Source organism: Martes martes (assembly GCF_963455335.1).
Source record: "Martes martes genome assembly, chromosome: 3".
In the NCBI taxonomy this organism is placed as follows: domain Eukaryota; kingdom Metazoa; phylum Chordata; class Mammalia; order Carnivora; family Mustelidae; genus Martes; species Martes martes.
In genome coordinates this window covers 99,393,014-99,409,674 of record NC_137890.1, presented here as the reverse complement: position 1 = coordinate 99,409,674, position 16,661 = coordinate 99,393,014, and the positions used below count along the sequence as shown (strand labels likewise).

The 16,661-nt window shown below is 40.5% G+C and overlaps 2 protein-coding genes across 2 annotated transcripts in view; one reads left to right on the top strand and one right to left on the bottom strand.

Moving 5' to 3' along the window:
* The window catches only part of LYPD1 (LY6/PLAUR domain containing 1), a 43,696-nt gene extending 29,554 nt beyond the window's left edge, over positions 1–14,142 (top strand). Inside the window, exon 3 of the mRNA XM_080799083.1 lies at positions 13,696–14,142. Within this exon, the coding sequence (XP_080655209.1) occupies positions 13,696–13,931 (236 nt within the window). The 3' untranslated portion in view covers positions 13,932–14,142. The remainder of the gene's footprint in view (positions 1–13,695) is intronic.
* A 190-nt stretch (positions 14,143–14,332) lies between these two features.
* The window catches only part of GPR39 (G protein-coupled receptor 39), a 198,783-nt gene continuing 196,454 nt past the window's right edge, over positions 14,333–16,661 (bottom strand). Inside the window, exon 2 of the mRNA XM_080799082.1 lies at positions 14,333–14,875. Coding sequence (XP_080655208.1) covers positions 14,370–14,875 — 506 coding nt within the window. The 3' untranslated portion in view covers positions 14,333–14,369. The remainder of the gene's footprint in view (positions 14,876–16,661) is intronic.

Genomic DNA, 16,661 nt, shown 5'->3' with positions numbered 1-16,661 from the left:
TGAAGAGACTGTCTTTTTCCCACTGGATATTCCTTCCTGCTTTATCAAAGATTAATTGACCATATAGTTGTGTGTTCATTTCTGGGTTTTCTCTTCTGTTCCATTGATCTTTATGTCTATTTTTGTGCCAGTACCATACTGTCTTGATCACTATGGTTTTGTAATACAACTTGAAGTCTGGAATTGTGATGCTTCCAGCTTTACTTTTCTTTTTCAAGGTTACTTTGGCTATCTGGGGGTCTTCTGTGGCTCCATATGAATTTTTTTTTTTGGCTCCATATGAATTTTCTAAATTAAATTTATTTATTTTAATAAATATATAATATATTTTTATCCCCATGGGTACAGGTCTGTGAATCGCCAGGTTTACACATTTCACAGCACTCATCATAGCACATACCCTCCCCGATGTCCATATCCCCACCACCCTCTCCTGTCCCCCCTTCCCCCAGCAACCCTCAGTCTGTTTTTTGAGATTGGGTCTTTTATGGTTTGTCTCCCTCCCAATCCCCTCTTCTTTCATTTTTTCTTTTCCTACCCCCCCAAACCCCCCCCAACATCGCATCTCCACTTCCTCATATCAGGGCTCCATATGAATTTAAAAGTGCTTGTTCTAACTCTGTAAATTCTTTAAAATGTTAGTATAGTCTAATTTATTAGTCTTCTCTTTAATGGCTTCTGAGTGTGCATCATAGAATAGCCTTCACTATTCTTAAATGATAAATCTCCCAGGTCCCACAGTGTTTTTTAGTACTTTCATGATTTTTTTTTCAACATTTAAATCTTAGATCCATTTGGAATTTATCCAGATAGGCTGTGAGTGATGGAACTGGTAAATAGTTCTGAGTTGTGATCTGGCCCTTCATACTTAGCAACCTACCTATTTCCTTTCAGCCTGAGTCTTATTCTATGCGGGTCCACCCCTTGCTTCTTCAGAATTTCCCCTGTGGTTTTCTTAACCAGTTCTTCCATCACATGCCACCCTGACTTCCTCCTGCCTAAACTCAGGGACATTTTTTTAAAACCTTATGGCTGCCGTGTGGTGTTCAGTCACATGCTTCTTGTTGGGAAATTCTCATCATTCTCTATAACCACTTCCTGTTTGTCCCTGGCCCCCCTCTCCATTCCCATTCTCCCTGCTGTAGAGTCTAGAATGGAACTAGAAGCCTCTTTCTCTGAGGCCCTGAGGTTTATTTTCACTTCTTTGCAGATTAGAAACCATCAACTTTCTGTCCCAGCCTCAACCTCAGCCTTACCACCTGGCTCTCAAAGGCAGTTTTACCTGGATATTTCTACCACTTTGATTTCAAACATGAGAAAAATGCTTTTCTGTTTTCTCAGAGTCCTTTTTAATCCTGACTTTGCCGGTTCCCACTAGTAAAACACCTACATTCTTCCTCTACCTCCGCCAACAGTTGAATATTAGAGCATTTTTTCTTTGTTCTTTTTGAATATCTCCAAACCCCGGGGCCTTAATACCACAACATCAGCTGGTTGCCCATCACTTACTTTTGATGTCTGTTAGGTCCAAATGTCCTTTCATCTGATTAGAAATCTTTTTAATCACCTCTGATCTCTTCCACAGTATCTGTAGCTCTGGTCTCCAGGACTTAGACTCCCCCTTGGGAGGCTCACAGTGGTGGATGAGCAGGACAGCTGCTGTGAACCTCATGGCTCATGCAGGGATCATTCTGGCGGTCTCATTACTCCTGGACCTCCCCATGGTGTCCTGGCCCCGAGTAGCCAATCAGTTGATACATCTCTGTAGCATCAGACCTGTTTTCTTCCCCCCAACCCCTTAGTACAGTGAATGCCCCTTTTTTAGGGATGGAGTTTATAACTTTTCCCTTCATAGAGTCTTTTTTGTGGTGTCTATTCTTGAACCCTTTCTTAAGGGCTAAGGGCTTCCACCTGACCACAGATGTGCGCCCCCCCCCCACTACACACACACAACACACACACACACACACACACACACACACACCCCTTACAAAGATAGATTGTTTCTGACTGAAGATGGGCAGGTGTCAGCAAAAGTGCAGATTGTGGCTCTGTTGGCACATCTCTTTGTAACTTCAGGCATAATTTTTTTCAGGGTTTTTTAAGGTTAAAATTATTTTTTAAAATTATTTTTTGTTATTAAGGTATAATTTACACATATCATTATTTGTTTCAGGTGGACAACATAAAGATTCGATATTTGTCTAGTGTGAAATGATCACCATAGTAGTAAAGCTAGTTAACATGTGTCACCATACATAGTTATGGAATTTTTCTTCTTGTGATGAGAACTTTTAAGATGCAGTCTCTCAGCAACTATCAGATAGGCAATACATCTCATTATGTTGTTGCCATGCTGTCCATTCCATCCCTCTGACTTACTTATTTTTTAACTGGAAGTTTATACCTTTTGACTCCTTCACCCGCCTGCCACATCCCATCTCTGGCAGCCACCAATCTGTCTCCTGTATCTATGACTTTGGCTTTCTTTTGTTTTTGTTTTTAGATTCCACATGTAAGTAAGATCAAATGGTTTTATCTTTCTCTGTCTGACTTCTTTCACAAATGGCAAGACTTTCTTTTTTAGGGCTGAGTAATACTCTATTGTATATATGTCACATTTTCTTTATCCACTCATTTGATTGATGGACATTTAGGTTGTTTCCATATCTTAGTTATTGTAAAGAACCCTGTAATTTAACGTAGGAACACATACACCTACTCAAAATAGTGTGTTTGTTTTATTCAGAAAAATACTTAAAAGTAGAATTGCTGAATCCTATGGTACTTCTCTTTAATTTTTTGAGGAAACGCCATACTACCTTCTGTAATGGCTGCGACTGTTTACATTCCCACCAACAGTGCACAAGGGGTTCCTTGCCCCAAATTTTCACAAACGCTTGTTACTTCTTATTACTAATAACCAACCTAAAAGGTATGAGGTGATATTTCATTATGGTTTGATTGCATTTCCCTGGTGACCAGTGTTTTTTTTTTTTAAGATTTTATTTTTTATTTGAGCAAAAGAGAGAGAGATCACAAACAGTAACAGAGGCAGAGGGACAAGCAGACTCCCTGCTGAGCAGGGAGCCTGACATAGGGCTCCCAAAATCATGATCTGAGCCAAAGTCAGAACCCAAGATGCCAGGCCCCCAAGATCATGACTTGAGCCGGTCAGACACTCAATCGAGTCACCCAGGAACCTGATGATTAGTGATTTTGAACATATTTTCATGTACCTGTTGGCCATCTATATGTCTTTGGAAAAATGTCCATTCAGATCCTTTGTATTTTTTAGTTGTAATGATTGTTTTTTGTTACTGAGTTGTAATAGTTCTTTACATATTTTGGATAGTAATCCATTACCAGATACATTATTTACAAAATTTTCCCCATTCACTAAGTTGCTTTTTCATTTTGCTGATGGTTTCTTTTGTCGTGCAGAAGCTTTCCAATTTAAGCTACTTACACTTATTAATTTTTGTTATTGGAGCTTTTGCTTTTAGTATCAAATACCAAAAATCATCATGAAGACCAGTGTCAAGTTGCCTATTCCTCACGTATTCTTCTAGGAGTTTTATGATTTCAGGTCTTACATTCAAGTCTTTAATCCATTTTGGGTTAATGTTTGTCTTTGGTGTTAGACACTAATCCAGTTTTCCCAACACCATTTATTGAAGAGACTGTTTTCCCCCCTGTTGTATATTTTGGGCTCTTTGTTGGCTTGTAATCATTCATAGTAGTCTCATGATCCTTTGTGTTTCTGTGGTATTATAATGGCCCCTCTTCCATTTCTTATTTTATTTATTTGAATCCTCTCATTTTTCTTAGTCTTTCTAGCTACAAGCTTGCCAATTTTATCTTTTCAAAAAACCAACTCCTAGTTTGGTTATTCTTTTTTATTGTTTTTCTGTTCTTTACATCATTTACTTCTGCTTTGACCATTATTTCCTTCCTTCTGCTAACTTTGAACTCCGTTCTTTTTCTAGTTCCTTGAGGTGTAAAGCTAGGTTGTTTGAGACTTTTATTTCTTGAGGTAGGCATTTATCACTATAAACTTCCTTCTTAGAATTGCTTTAGCTGCATTCCGTAAGTTTTGTTATGATGCATTTCCATTATCATTTGTCTTAAGGTATTTTTAAATTTGTCTTGATTTCTTTGTTGACCCACTGGTGGTTTAGTAGCTTGTTGTTTAATCTCCACATATCTGTGAAGTTCCAGTTTTCTTCTTCTAAATGATCTCTAATTTCATACCACTGAAAAGATGCTTGATATATTTCCACTTTTCTCAAATTTGTTAAGACTTGTTTCGTGACTAAACATATGATCTATCTGAAGAATGTTCCATGTGTACTTGAGAAGAATGTATATTCTGTTGCTTTCCTCTACTCACATTATTACAATATTTCTGATGATGTTCTCTGTGCTGTACTTTTTCATTTCTGTGACTTATTTTACAACTGGAAGTTTGTAACTCTTAACCCTCTTCATCTGTTTTTCCTATCTCCCACCCACTGCTCCTCTAGCAGCCACAAATTTGTTCTCTGTATTTAAGCATGTTTGGTTTCATTCTGTTTTTATTGTTTAGAGGAAGAGAGAGAGTGAGTGTGTGAGTGGGAGGTGGAGAGGCAGAAAGAGAGGGAGAAGCTTAAGCACACTCTATGACCAACACAGAGCCCAAAGCAGGGCTTGATCTTATGACCCTGAGATCATGACCTGAACTAAAACTGAGTCAGACACTTAACCAACTAAGCCATGCAGGCACCCTTGTTTTGTGTTTTAGATTTCACAACATAAGTGAGTTCATTTAGTATATTTCACGTAGCATAATACTCTCCAGGTCCATCCATGTTGTCAAAATGATAAGATTTCATTCTTTTTTATTGCTGAGTAATATTCCATTGTACATTTTTAGCACATATGGACTGTTGGGTTCTTTCCATACCTTAGCTATTGTAAATAATGCTTCAATAAACCTAAGGTTGCATATATCTTTTTTTTAAAGATTTTATTTATTTATTTGACACAGAGAGATCACAAGTAGGCAGAGAGGCAGGCGGAGAGAGAGGAAGGGAAGCAGGCTCCCTGCTGAGCAGAGAGCCGGATGCGGGGCTCGATCCCAGGACCCTGAGATCATGACCTGAGCCAAACGCAGAGGTTTAACCCACTCAGCCACCCACGTGCCCCTATCTTTTTAGCTTAGTGTGTTGTTTTATTGGGATAAATACTCAGTAGTAGAATTACTGGATCATATAGTATTCCTATTTTTTTAATTTTTTGAGGAAACTTCATACTGTTTTCCACAATAGTTATACCAATTTACATTCCTACTGATAGTACATGAAGGTTAAATCCCTGCCAAAATTCACTATTTCTTGGTTTTTGATACCAGCCACTCTGACTGGTGTGAGGTCATATCTCACCATGGTTTTGATTCGCATTGCTCTGATGATGAGTGATGTTGAATCTTTTCTCACGTGTCTGTTGGCCATCTGTATGTCTTCTTTGAAACAATGTCTATTCAGGTCCTCTACCCATTTTTAATTGACTATTATTATTTTTTGGTGTTCAGTTGTGTAAGTTCATTTTATATTTTGGGTATTAACCCTTACCAGATATGTTACTTGAAAACTTCTTCTTCTATTCAATGGGCTGTCTTTTTTGTTTTATTCATGTTTTTCTTTGCCATGCAAAAGCTTCTTTAATTTTGTTATAGTCCCAGTAGTTTACTTTTGCTTTTGTTTTCCTTGCCTGAGGAGATATAACCATATGTGTGTTGTTAAGACTAATGCCCAAGAGACTATTGCCTCTATTTTCTTTGAGGAGTTTTATGGTTTCAGGTCTCATATTTTGGTCTTTAATCCATTTTGAGTTTATTTTTGTGTATGGTATAAGAAAGTGGTACAGTTTTATTCTTTTCTATTTCTTGTCCAATTTTCCCAATACCATTTATTGAAAAGACTGTCATTTCCGGGGTGCCTGAGTGACTCAGTCATTAAGTGTCTGCTTTCAGCTCAGGTCATGATCCCAAGGTCCTGGGATTGAGCCCCACATCAGGCTCCCTGCTCATCGGGAAGCCTGCTTCTCCCTCTCCCATGCCCCCTGCTTGTATTCGCTGTCTTGCTGTCTCTGTCAAATAAATAAATAAAATCTTAAAAAAAAAAAAAAAGGCTGTCATTTTCCCATTGACTGTTCTTACCTCCTTTGTCATGGCTTATTTGACCATCTAAGGGTGGGTTTATTTCTGGGCTCACTATCCTATTCTTTTGATCTATATTTTTATGCCAGTACCATATCATTTTGATTACTATAGCTTTGTAGTATATCTTGAAATCTGGGATTGATTGTGATACCTCCAGTTTTGTTCTACTTTCTGAAGATTGCTTTGGCTGTTCAAGAGCTTTTGTGGTTCCATACAAATGTTAGGATTATTTGTTCTAATTCTATGAAAAATGCTATTGGTATTTTGATGCGGACAGCACTAAATCTGTAGATTGCTTTGGGTAGTATGGGCATTTTAACAATAGCCTTCCAGTCCACAATCATGGAATATCTTTCCATTTGTTTGTATCATCACTTTCTTTCATCGATGCATTTTAGTTTTCAGAGTATAGGCCTTTCACCTCCTTCATTCAATTTACTCCTAGGAATTTATTTTTGTGCAGTTGTAAATGGGACTGTTTTCCTAGTTTCTCTTTCTGCTACTTTGTTAGTAGTGTACAGAAATGCCACAGATGTCTGCATATTAACTTTGAACCCTGCAGCTTTATGGAATTCATCCATTCTGGTAGCTCTTCAGTGGAACATTAAGACTTTCTATATAAGGTGTCATGTATTCTGCAAATAGTCACAGTTTCACTTCTTATCAATTCAGATTCCTTTTCTTTCTTTCTTGATTGCTATCACCAGGCCATCCATTATTATGTTTAATACAAATGGTTAGAGTGGATATCCTTGTTAGGTTCCTGATCTTAGAAGGAAAGCTTTCAGTATTTCGCTACCAAGTGTGATGTTAGGTGTGGGTTTTTCACATATGGCTTTTATTATGTTGAGGTATGTTCTCCCTAAACTCACTTTGCTGAGAGTTTTTTAAAGTCATGAACATTGTTGTATTTTGTCAAATGCTTTTTCTGATATCTACTGAGATGGCCATATGGTTTTTATCCTTCCTCTTGTTAGTGTGATATATTGATTTGTGAGTATGGAACCAACCTTGCATTTCTGGAATAAATCCAACTTGATTATGGTGAAGCACTTAACATACTGTTGAGTTTGCTTTGCTAATGTTTATTTATTTATGTTCCTCGGGGATATTGGCCTTGTAGTTGTCTTGCTGCTGCTGTTGTTTTGTTTGTTTGTTTTTTGGTAGTTTTTTTTCTGGTTTTGGTCTCATGGTAATGTGGGCCTCAAAGAATGAACTTACAAGTTTTTTTTCCTCCCCTTCTATTTTTTTGGAATAGTTTAAGAAGAATAGATATTAATTCTTTTTTAAATGCTTGGTAGAATTCACCTGTGCCGCCATCTGGTCCTGAACTTTTGTTAGTTTGGAGCTTTTTGATTACTGATTCAATTTTGTTACTTGCATCTTGTCTGTTCAAATTTTCTATTTCTTCCAGATTCAGTTTTGGAAGGCTGTATTTTTCTAGGAATTTATCTAGGTTGTTTAATTTATTGGCATATAACTTTTCATAGTATTCTCTTATATTCTGTGATAGCATTTGCTTTTCATTTCTGATTTTGAGTGCTCTTTTTCTCTTGAGGAGTCTGACTACACGTTTATCAATTTGGTTTATCTTTTCAAAGAATGAACTCTTGATTTTATTGACCTTTTCTACATTTTTTGTCTGTATTTAATATTTTTCTGACCCAATCTTTATTATTTCCTTTCTTCTAGCTGGGCTTTGTTCTTCTCTTTTTAGTTCCTGTAGGTATAAAGTTAGATTAAGATTTTTCTTGTTTCTTGAGTTATTCCTATATGAATATAAACTTCCCTCTTAGAACTGCTTTTACTGTGTCTCAAAGATTTTTCTGTTTTCACTTTAATTTGTCTCCATGTATTTTTTTATTTCTCTTCGATTTGTTGATCCATTCATTATTGAGTAGAATGTGTTTGGTTTTGTTTTTGTTTGTTTTTTTTCATTTTTCCCCCCTGGTAATTGATTTCTAGTTTCATGTTGCTGTGGTTGGAAAAGGTAACAATATCAAGTATAGTGTAGTAAGTAACAATACTTACTTGGTATTACTTCAGTTTTCTTAAATTTATTGAGATCTGCTTTGTGGCCTAACATATGATCTGTCTTGGAGAATTTCTATGTGTACTTGAAAAAAATGTATAGTCTGCTATTTGGGTATGGAATGTTAGTTCCATCTGGCTTAACATGTCACCAGAAGCCACCGTTTCCTTGTTGATTATCTGTCTAGATGAGCCATTGATTTGAGGGGGGTGTTAAAATTCCCTAGGCTTACAGCATTACTGTCCATTTCTCCCTTTATGTCTCTTCATATTTGCTTTATGTATTTAGGTTCTCCTATGATGGATGCATATTTACAATTGTTGTATCTTCTTGTTTAATTAAGCCTTTTATCATTATGTAATGCCCTTCTTTTTCTCTTACTCTATTCTTTGTTTTAAAATCTATTTTGTTTGATAAAAATTGCTGCGCTGGCTTTTTCCCACCCACTTCCATCTGCATAGAGTATCTTTTTCCATCCTTTCACCTGTGTCTTTAGGTCTGAAGTTAGTATCCTGTAGGCAGCAGATAGATGGGTGTTGGTTTTTTTTGTTTTGTTTTGTTTGGGTGTTGGTTTTTTATTCATCCAGTCACCTTCTTTTGATGATAGCATTTAATCCATTTACATTTAAAGCAATTATTGATAGGTATGTATTTATTGCCATATTGTTTTCCAATTGTTTTGGTAGTTCTACTCTGTTTCTTCTCTGCTCTCTTTTGTGGTTTAATGGTTTTCTTTAGTGTTATGCTCGGTTTTATTTTTTGTGTATCTTTTATAGGGTTTTGGTTTTTGGTTTGTGGTTACCATTGGCTTCATATGTAACATCCTACGTGTACAGCAGTCTATATTAAGTTAATGTTCACTTAAGTTCAAATACACTGTAAAAGCCCCACATCTTTACTCCCCTTTGACATTTCACATACATGTTATATTTTACATATTTTTATCTTGTGTATCCTTTGCCTAATTTTTATAGATGTAAATGATTTAACAACTTTTGTGTTTTAATCTCTATACGGGCTTTATAAGTGATTAACCCAGTACCCTTACTATATGCTTGCTTTCACTCGTGTGATTTTTTCCTTTCATAATTTTCCTCTAGTTATGATTTGTATACATTTAAAGGATTCCTTTCAACATTTCCTTCTAGGCCAGTGTCATGCCAATGAACACTTTTAACTTTTATTTGGGAAACTCTGTTTCTCCTTCTACTCTGAATGATAGCTTTCCTGGACAGAGTATATTCTTGGTTCTAAGTTTGTTTTTTCCTTTCAGCACTTTGAATACATCATGAAACTCCCTTGCACCCTGCAATGTTTCTCTTGAAGAATCAGCTGATAGGGGCACCTGGGTGGCTCAGTGGGTTAAGCCTCTGCCTTCGGCTCAGGTCATGATCTCGGGGTGTAGGGGTCCAGCCCCACATAGGGCTCTCTGCCTGCTTCTCTGCCTACTTGTGATCTCTCTCTCTCTGTGTCAAATAAATAAATAAAATCTTAAAAAAAAAAAAAATCAGCTGATAGCTGTGTTGTGGTTTCCCTTGCATATAACTTTTCTTTCCTCTTGCTGCTTTTAAGATTCTCATTTTGTCACCACTTTCTGCCCTTTTAATTACTACGTATCTTGGTGTGCACCTTTGATTCACCATCTTAGGGGCCCTCTGTGCCTCCGAGATCTGGATGTCTGTTGTCTTCCCCAGATTAGCCAAGTTATCAGTTATGCCTTCAAATATGTTTTTGCCCCTTTTCTCTTCTTCTCCTGGGATTCCTGTAATGCAAATCTTTTAATGCTTCATGATGTTGCAGAGTTTCCTTAACTTGTTCTCATTTTTTATTCCCTTTTTCTTTTTGCTGTGAGCTTGGTGCTTTCCATTACCCTGTCTTCCAGGTTGCTGATACCTTCTTTTGCATCCTCTAATCTGCTCTTAGTTCCTTCCGGTGTATCTTTTCATTTCAGTTGTTGTATTCTTTAGCTCTGACTGGTTCTTTTTAGATCTTTCATCTCTTGTTGAAGTTCTGAGTTTATCCATTCTCTCAGCTTCACTTTTTTATTGTGATTCTGTCTTGTTCTTTCATTTAAGACATATTCTTTTGTCTTATCCTCTCTAGTTCTCTGTGTGTGTTTCTATTAGGTGGCCTTGTATAGAAGAGGTCCTCTGATGTTCTATAGTGCATCAACAGAACCAGGCCCTCCCATTGTGGCTGAACAACATTTGCTCTGGACATGGTGGGGTGGAGTTGGCCTCAGCCCAGCCGGTTGCAGTAAGCCACTTCAGTTGCTATGGGCACTCCGGGCAGGGTTTGTTCCACCTGCTGTTGAGAAACCCAACTATAGCCACTGTGAGCTTGCTGGTGGATTGGGGGCAGGGGGCAGCCCTCATCCTAGATGTCTGCAATTAGTCTCTGCCCTAACCTCCCTGTACCAAAGGGCAGGGCTTGCTTCTATGCATCCAGTTAAGACTCCTAGAAGCAAGAACTTCAGGCACACTGACATGTAGGCTTATCTGCTCCCCTTTTCAGGGCTGGAGTCCTTTGGATACTAGCAAAGTATCAGAACTGGCTCCAGCAAGTGATAGCTGTCTAGGCTGGGGGAGGATGAGAAAAATGGTACCCAGCAGTTTGTACCCAGAGAACTCTCCTAAAGATCCCTGCCCCCTCCAGCACACATTCTAAGATTAGTCAATACATGTCCATTCCACATACCCCAGGTGCTTCGCAAAGTACTGTTTCTATGCTGTGTCTCGGGCCAATTTATTCGGCATGTTGTCTATTTAACGGTGGGGACTCCCTTGCCTGTTGCCTTCTGGCTCTCCCAGAATTTAGGCCTGCTGATTTTTCAAAGCCAGACATTGTGGGAATGGCCATCTTAGTGCAAATCCTCAGGGCTAGGGTTAGCTAGTGTGGGGTCTCATCCCCTCACTCCTCTGTGCTGGTGATTTCTCTCCCACTTGTGGTTATTTGTTCTAGGGGTTCACTTCTCAACTGCATCTCTAGCCCTCCTATCTTCATCTGTGTGGTGTTTTCTCTGTGGAGTTGTAGAATATCTCATCTTCCACTTTTCAGGTTATTTTCAGTTAGTTGCATAGATATGGTTATTGCCTGGGTATGGCTGTGGAATGAGGTGAGCTCAGGATCCTCCTCCTGTGCCATCTTCTCTATCTGCCCTGTGGCTTTTTGATGGGCTGAACATATACAGAACATTCCACCTCAAGTTCAATGTTACCGAAGGTATAGGTTTCCTTGTTCATTTTCTGTCTGGATGATCTGTTAATGTAAATGGGGTATTAAGGTTCCCCAGGTATTGTGTTGCTATTTCTCCCTTAGGTCTATTAATATTTGTTTTATAGATTTAGGTGCTTCTATGTTGGTGCATAAATATTTACAAATGTTCTATCTTGCTGGATTGACCCCTTTGTGTAATGCCCTACTTTGTCTCTTATTACAGTCTTTTAGAGCCTGTTTTGTTCAAGTGAGCTCTCCCAGCTTTCTTTTGGTTTCCATTTGCATGCAATATCTGCAGTTAGTTTGTAGGCACTGTAGAGATGGGTCTTGTTTTGATGGTGGTGGTGGTGTTTAGTCCAGCTCCTCTACATCTTTTTTTTTTTTTTTAAGATTTTATTTATTTATTTGATAGACAGAGGTCACAAGTAGGCAGAGGCAGGCAGAGAGAGAGGAGGAAGCAGGCTCCCTGCTAAGCAGAGAGCCCAATGCGGGGCTTGATCCCAGGACCCTGGGATCATGACCTGAGCCAAAGGCATAGGCTTTAACCCACTGAGCCACCCAGGCGCCCCTCTGGTATTCTTAGGGGGCATTTTTACCATATCTCATTGTTTTGTTTTTTTTTTACAGTGAAAAATACATAAAGTATTCTTAATTTTTAAAGTTCACTTCAAGAAAGTTTATTGACGTTGAACTAGCAAATGACAGCAGAAATTCCTACAATGGCAATGGATAGAAAATGTAGGGACTCTGAGAATAAAATGGGCAATGCCCAGCAGCAGGTTTCCTACAAATCAGACAGTGCCTCTCACACACACACACACAGATCCTGAGATCTTACCTGATAAATCTTACCAGAGCAGCTACAGTCTATAGTGTTAAAAACAATTAGAAAATCCATCCTTTCAAACGTGTAGCTAGAGAACAAAAATGACTTTAAAACACAATTTTAAGTATTTCTTTACCTCCCACTTGGAAGTTTTAGGTTGCTCAATTCTTTACTATTTCTCCATAACCTAAAACCACGATTCAGAAGGGGGAGGAAGGTGCAAACAGAAGCACTGCCTGCAAATACCCATGTCCGCAGGGAGTCAGAAGGTAAGGTGGGTTGGAGCCCTCAGCTGTGCAGGGCAGCACACAAGCCAGAGCCACTCATGTCCAGGTCCAGCTTCAGTAGGAGATACTGTTGTCTTTCAACCACCCTACCCCCCCAAAAAAAAATATTTTTGTGGTTTACTGGCTGGCAACTTTGGTATATATACTAGTAAGGACTTGACAGAATGGAGCCAGAATTTAGGTTCAAATCCCAGCTCCTCTGTTTCCCAGGAGTGTGACCTTGGGTAAGTTCCTAAACTTCTCTTGCCCTTCATGCTCCCCATCTGTAAAATGGGGACCTCTCTTGTAGGGTTGAACCAGTATACAGCAACCCACTGTAGACTGCCTGGCCTACAGGTAAGCACACAAATGAAGTTAGCTATTATTTGACTTGAATAAAAGTCCAGCTTTAAGAATTGAGCATTCAAGATAACCTCCTCTGATGACTGTGCTGTCAGTTGGACAGGTCTTAAGTGCTCCTTGACATAACTACACAGTATGTTACTAAATGTGACGCTACATAGGCAGATGGCCTTATACTCTGAGGGCAAAGCTTGTTTCCTGGAATAAGGCTCTCCTGGGTACGTTGGGCCACGCCCTCCCTAAAATCTAGGGAACCTTGAAACCTCAGAAAAACCAAGGCCCCTTCAGTAGAGATCTTATTCTCATGGGGGTTAGTTCTTTGGAGAATTTTAGGATTTGATTACATCCATAGGTGATACAGTATCATTCTCCATGGCATGAGATAGCTATAGCAATTTAAAAAAAAGGTAAATAATAATTTCTGTATCATTTTTAAAAGCGAACTTTGATTTAATAGCTCTTTGTTCCAAACAGCTAGTGGAGATACCTGCAATTTGTCAAAAGTAATGGAGCTATATGGGGAAGAAGTCCTCTTCCTTATAGGTAGTGGTGGGGGAGGGGTGGTGTTCCAAACAGCTAGTGGAGATACCTGCAATTTGTCAAAAGTAATGGAGCTATATGGGGAAGAAGTCCTCTTCCTTATAGGTAGTGGTGGGGGAGGGGTGGGTGCTCAAGGAAACAACCTGAAGTACCTTCCTGGCCCCTCCAGGTGCGTGGGCTGTGGGAGGAGGAAGGATGAGCTCCCCTTTGGGCACCAGCATTAACCCAAGTCCTTGGGTTTGTGTTGCAGGCGTCATGTACCGGAAGTCGTGTGCGTCTTCAGCGGCCTGCCTCATCGCCTCCGCCGGGTACCAGTCCTTCTGCTCTCCTGGGAAACTGAACTCAGTGTGCATCAGCTGCTGCAACACCCCTCTTTGCAACGGGCCCCGGCCCAAGAAACGGAGCAGTTCCGCCTTGGCCCTCCGGCCCGGGCTCCCCACCACCGTCCTTCTCCTCCACTTAGCCCTCCTCTTGGCTCACTGCTGAAGCTGCAGGAGATGCTCGCCCCTCCTGCTTTGTTCTTCGGGCCCTCCGCTCCTTCTGCTCCCCAAGCTTCTCCTGGGTGTCCTTTTATTCTGGGTGGGGAGGGGAGTGTGTTCTTTCGTTCAGTTCCTTCGTCACTGAAAGAGCGCAGTGTAAAACATTTTTTGTAAGCTCTGAATAAATTCGGTCTGAATTTTCAGTGTGTATTTAAAGGAAGGGAAGGCGTAAGCAAGTCTGCCCCGTCTCTCCCAAGTCAAGGTCCAGCTGGCAGAATCCGCCCTTAGAAGGCACTTAGGGGGGCATCCATTTTTCCCCAAGGCCCCTAGCTCCCACTGCTGTCCCTCCTAAGGGCACAGTCCGTCACCGCTGTGTCAGGATAATGTTGCTTTCGTTGGGGGAGTTAGAAGGCCGGTTAGCCTTCAAGGCTTCCATACCTGACATTCACACTTCATGCTCCTGCAAACCATTCCCTGTGGCAGGAGTGGGTGGTTTCCCTGCCGAGTTGGGCTCTAGTGACTCGAGACTCAATTGCTGGGGCTCAGACTGGGGCTTGGCCTCGCTCTGGAAAGTGCTCAAGAAAACCTTGTTCGTTCTTGCAGAGGAGTTGGAACGCGAAGCCCTGAAGATCAGGGGGCGGCGTGCCGAGCGGGTGCTGGCGGCGGTGGAGGCGCCGTGGGCGCGCAGGTGCTTGCTGTGGTTGGCGTGGGGCAGCGTCAGGTGGCAGCGCAGCACCTGGCCGAACACCCTGCGGAACTGCTGCGAGGACACGTTGTACAGGAGCGGGTTGATGACGGAGCTCAGGTAGAAGAAGGTGTCGGAGAAGGGGAGGAGGATCATGTACGCCCGGAAGTAGGTCTTGGTCCAGTCATGCTTGGGTTTGGCCGCTGCCATAATCCTCCGCACCTGGTTAGGCATCCAGCAGACCGCCAAGGTCACGACAATCAGCCCTGAGCAGGCAAGAGGCAAGAAGAAACAGACAGCATGAGAACAATAATGCAAGAAACAAAATATTGAGCTCCCCAGATCTGTGCTTACCGGTCAGGAAATGGTACCGATTTTTCAGTGTTGTGCTTGACAGCTTCTCTTGCTGCTAGCAAAAAGGAATTTCACAGTGTTTCAAGCCCCGGGGCGTGGACTGTGTTAGACCATTAAATGCTTTAGATAATTTTTTGTACCTGTTGATAGCTCTTAATTTAAAAAAAAAGTTCCTATTGTTGGGTATCCAGAAAGCATATTATATAGTCTAGCAATCCAGTTCTTTTTCAGGAAATAGATGTATACACTCTGCAAAATCAGGTGAAACAATATTTGTACTTTGAAGAATGTCCACATAAAGACCCAGTGATATTTTCAAGACAAATGGAAATGGTGTCCCTTGTCACAAAGAAGCATATTTAGTCACACTGATTGTGCATTCAATTTCAAGGGACACAAAATCGGGAAGAGCCTGTCACTGAGAATGTTTCTTGGACATGTATTTACTAGGGGTGTACACCTGTAATTCTAAACTTCGTTCCTGCAACAGCACTTCTGTTCATTTTCAAATATATTTAGTTGTATCATCTCTTCCATCCTCATGGGAGAGAAAGACAATTATCTTCAAGTAATGGAAAATACAAAATATCTTTCAAGTTTAGCCAATAGCATGCTTGTGGCCTTTGCCAATAGCATGCTTGTGGCCTTTGTGGCACTGAGCTACATCAGCCTCCAAAAGGATCAGGCCCTCGAGGGACACCGGTCTGACCCGTAGGGAGATCACAAGATGACTGTAGGGACATGTTTGCATGCCCCTACATTTACATCTCAACTTAACACACTCATCTCTTTCTATGACCTCTGACAGAGAAAAGGAACATTTATCTACAGTGACCAAAACAAAAACAAAAACAAAAAACACATCCCAAAAAAGGAAGATCAGGAATCTATAGAGCATTTGCTCTCTTCGCTCTGGAGCCCTGACACCAGAATGTAAGTTCCTGTGTGGAGAGCTGGTATCTTAAGGCTGTGTATAGAATTTTTAGAAATGCTCCTTCCCTCTCCTAAATCTGCTTATCATAGTAAGGAAGATTCATTCACATTTTGAACCTTTGTATTTTCTAGGAAACCACAGGGAAGCGATGGTTGGCAATAATCCCTGACTGCCTCTGATCCATGGTAAACATTTTATTCACAAATGCTCCCAGAAAACCAGCCCTGCTCATGCCTCCAGAGCTCGCCCTCTCACACGCACTCCCCTTGGCATGCCTTCCTTACCTGGTGGCGGAGTGGCCCTCGGTATTTTCTCTACCCCGGTTATAACCCAGTTCCCTCAACAAATCCTCCACACATCCCAGCTGTCTGCAAAGAAGGCCCAGGAAGTTCCACTCCCCCTGATAATTTCCAGTGGTTTCTCTTGTCAAACCTCATCCCAAGCTTAAAACACAAACCAGTTTGCTTATTTCTTTCCTTTGAGTTTGCTTCCCTGAGAACACTCAGTGAATTGAAAAGGAAAAAAAATAAAATAACCTTAAGAGTATCACCCAGTTAAAGCTGGTGGATGGAAAGAATCATTTCTCTGTGTTTAAACAACAACAAAAAATACTTGCATAGAAAATTGGGAGCCTTTTTCCCACTGCTTCAAGAAGCACGGACATGGATGCCTTGCAGCCGCGTGTGCTGTTCCAAGTGGGTCCGTAAGTGATTTCTCCTTGTTTATATTGGAAGCAGTTCTGACTGAAAGGTTCATCTCATTAA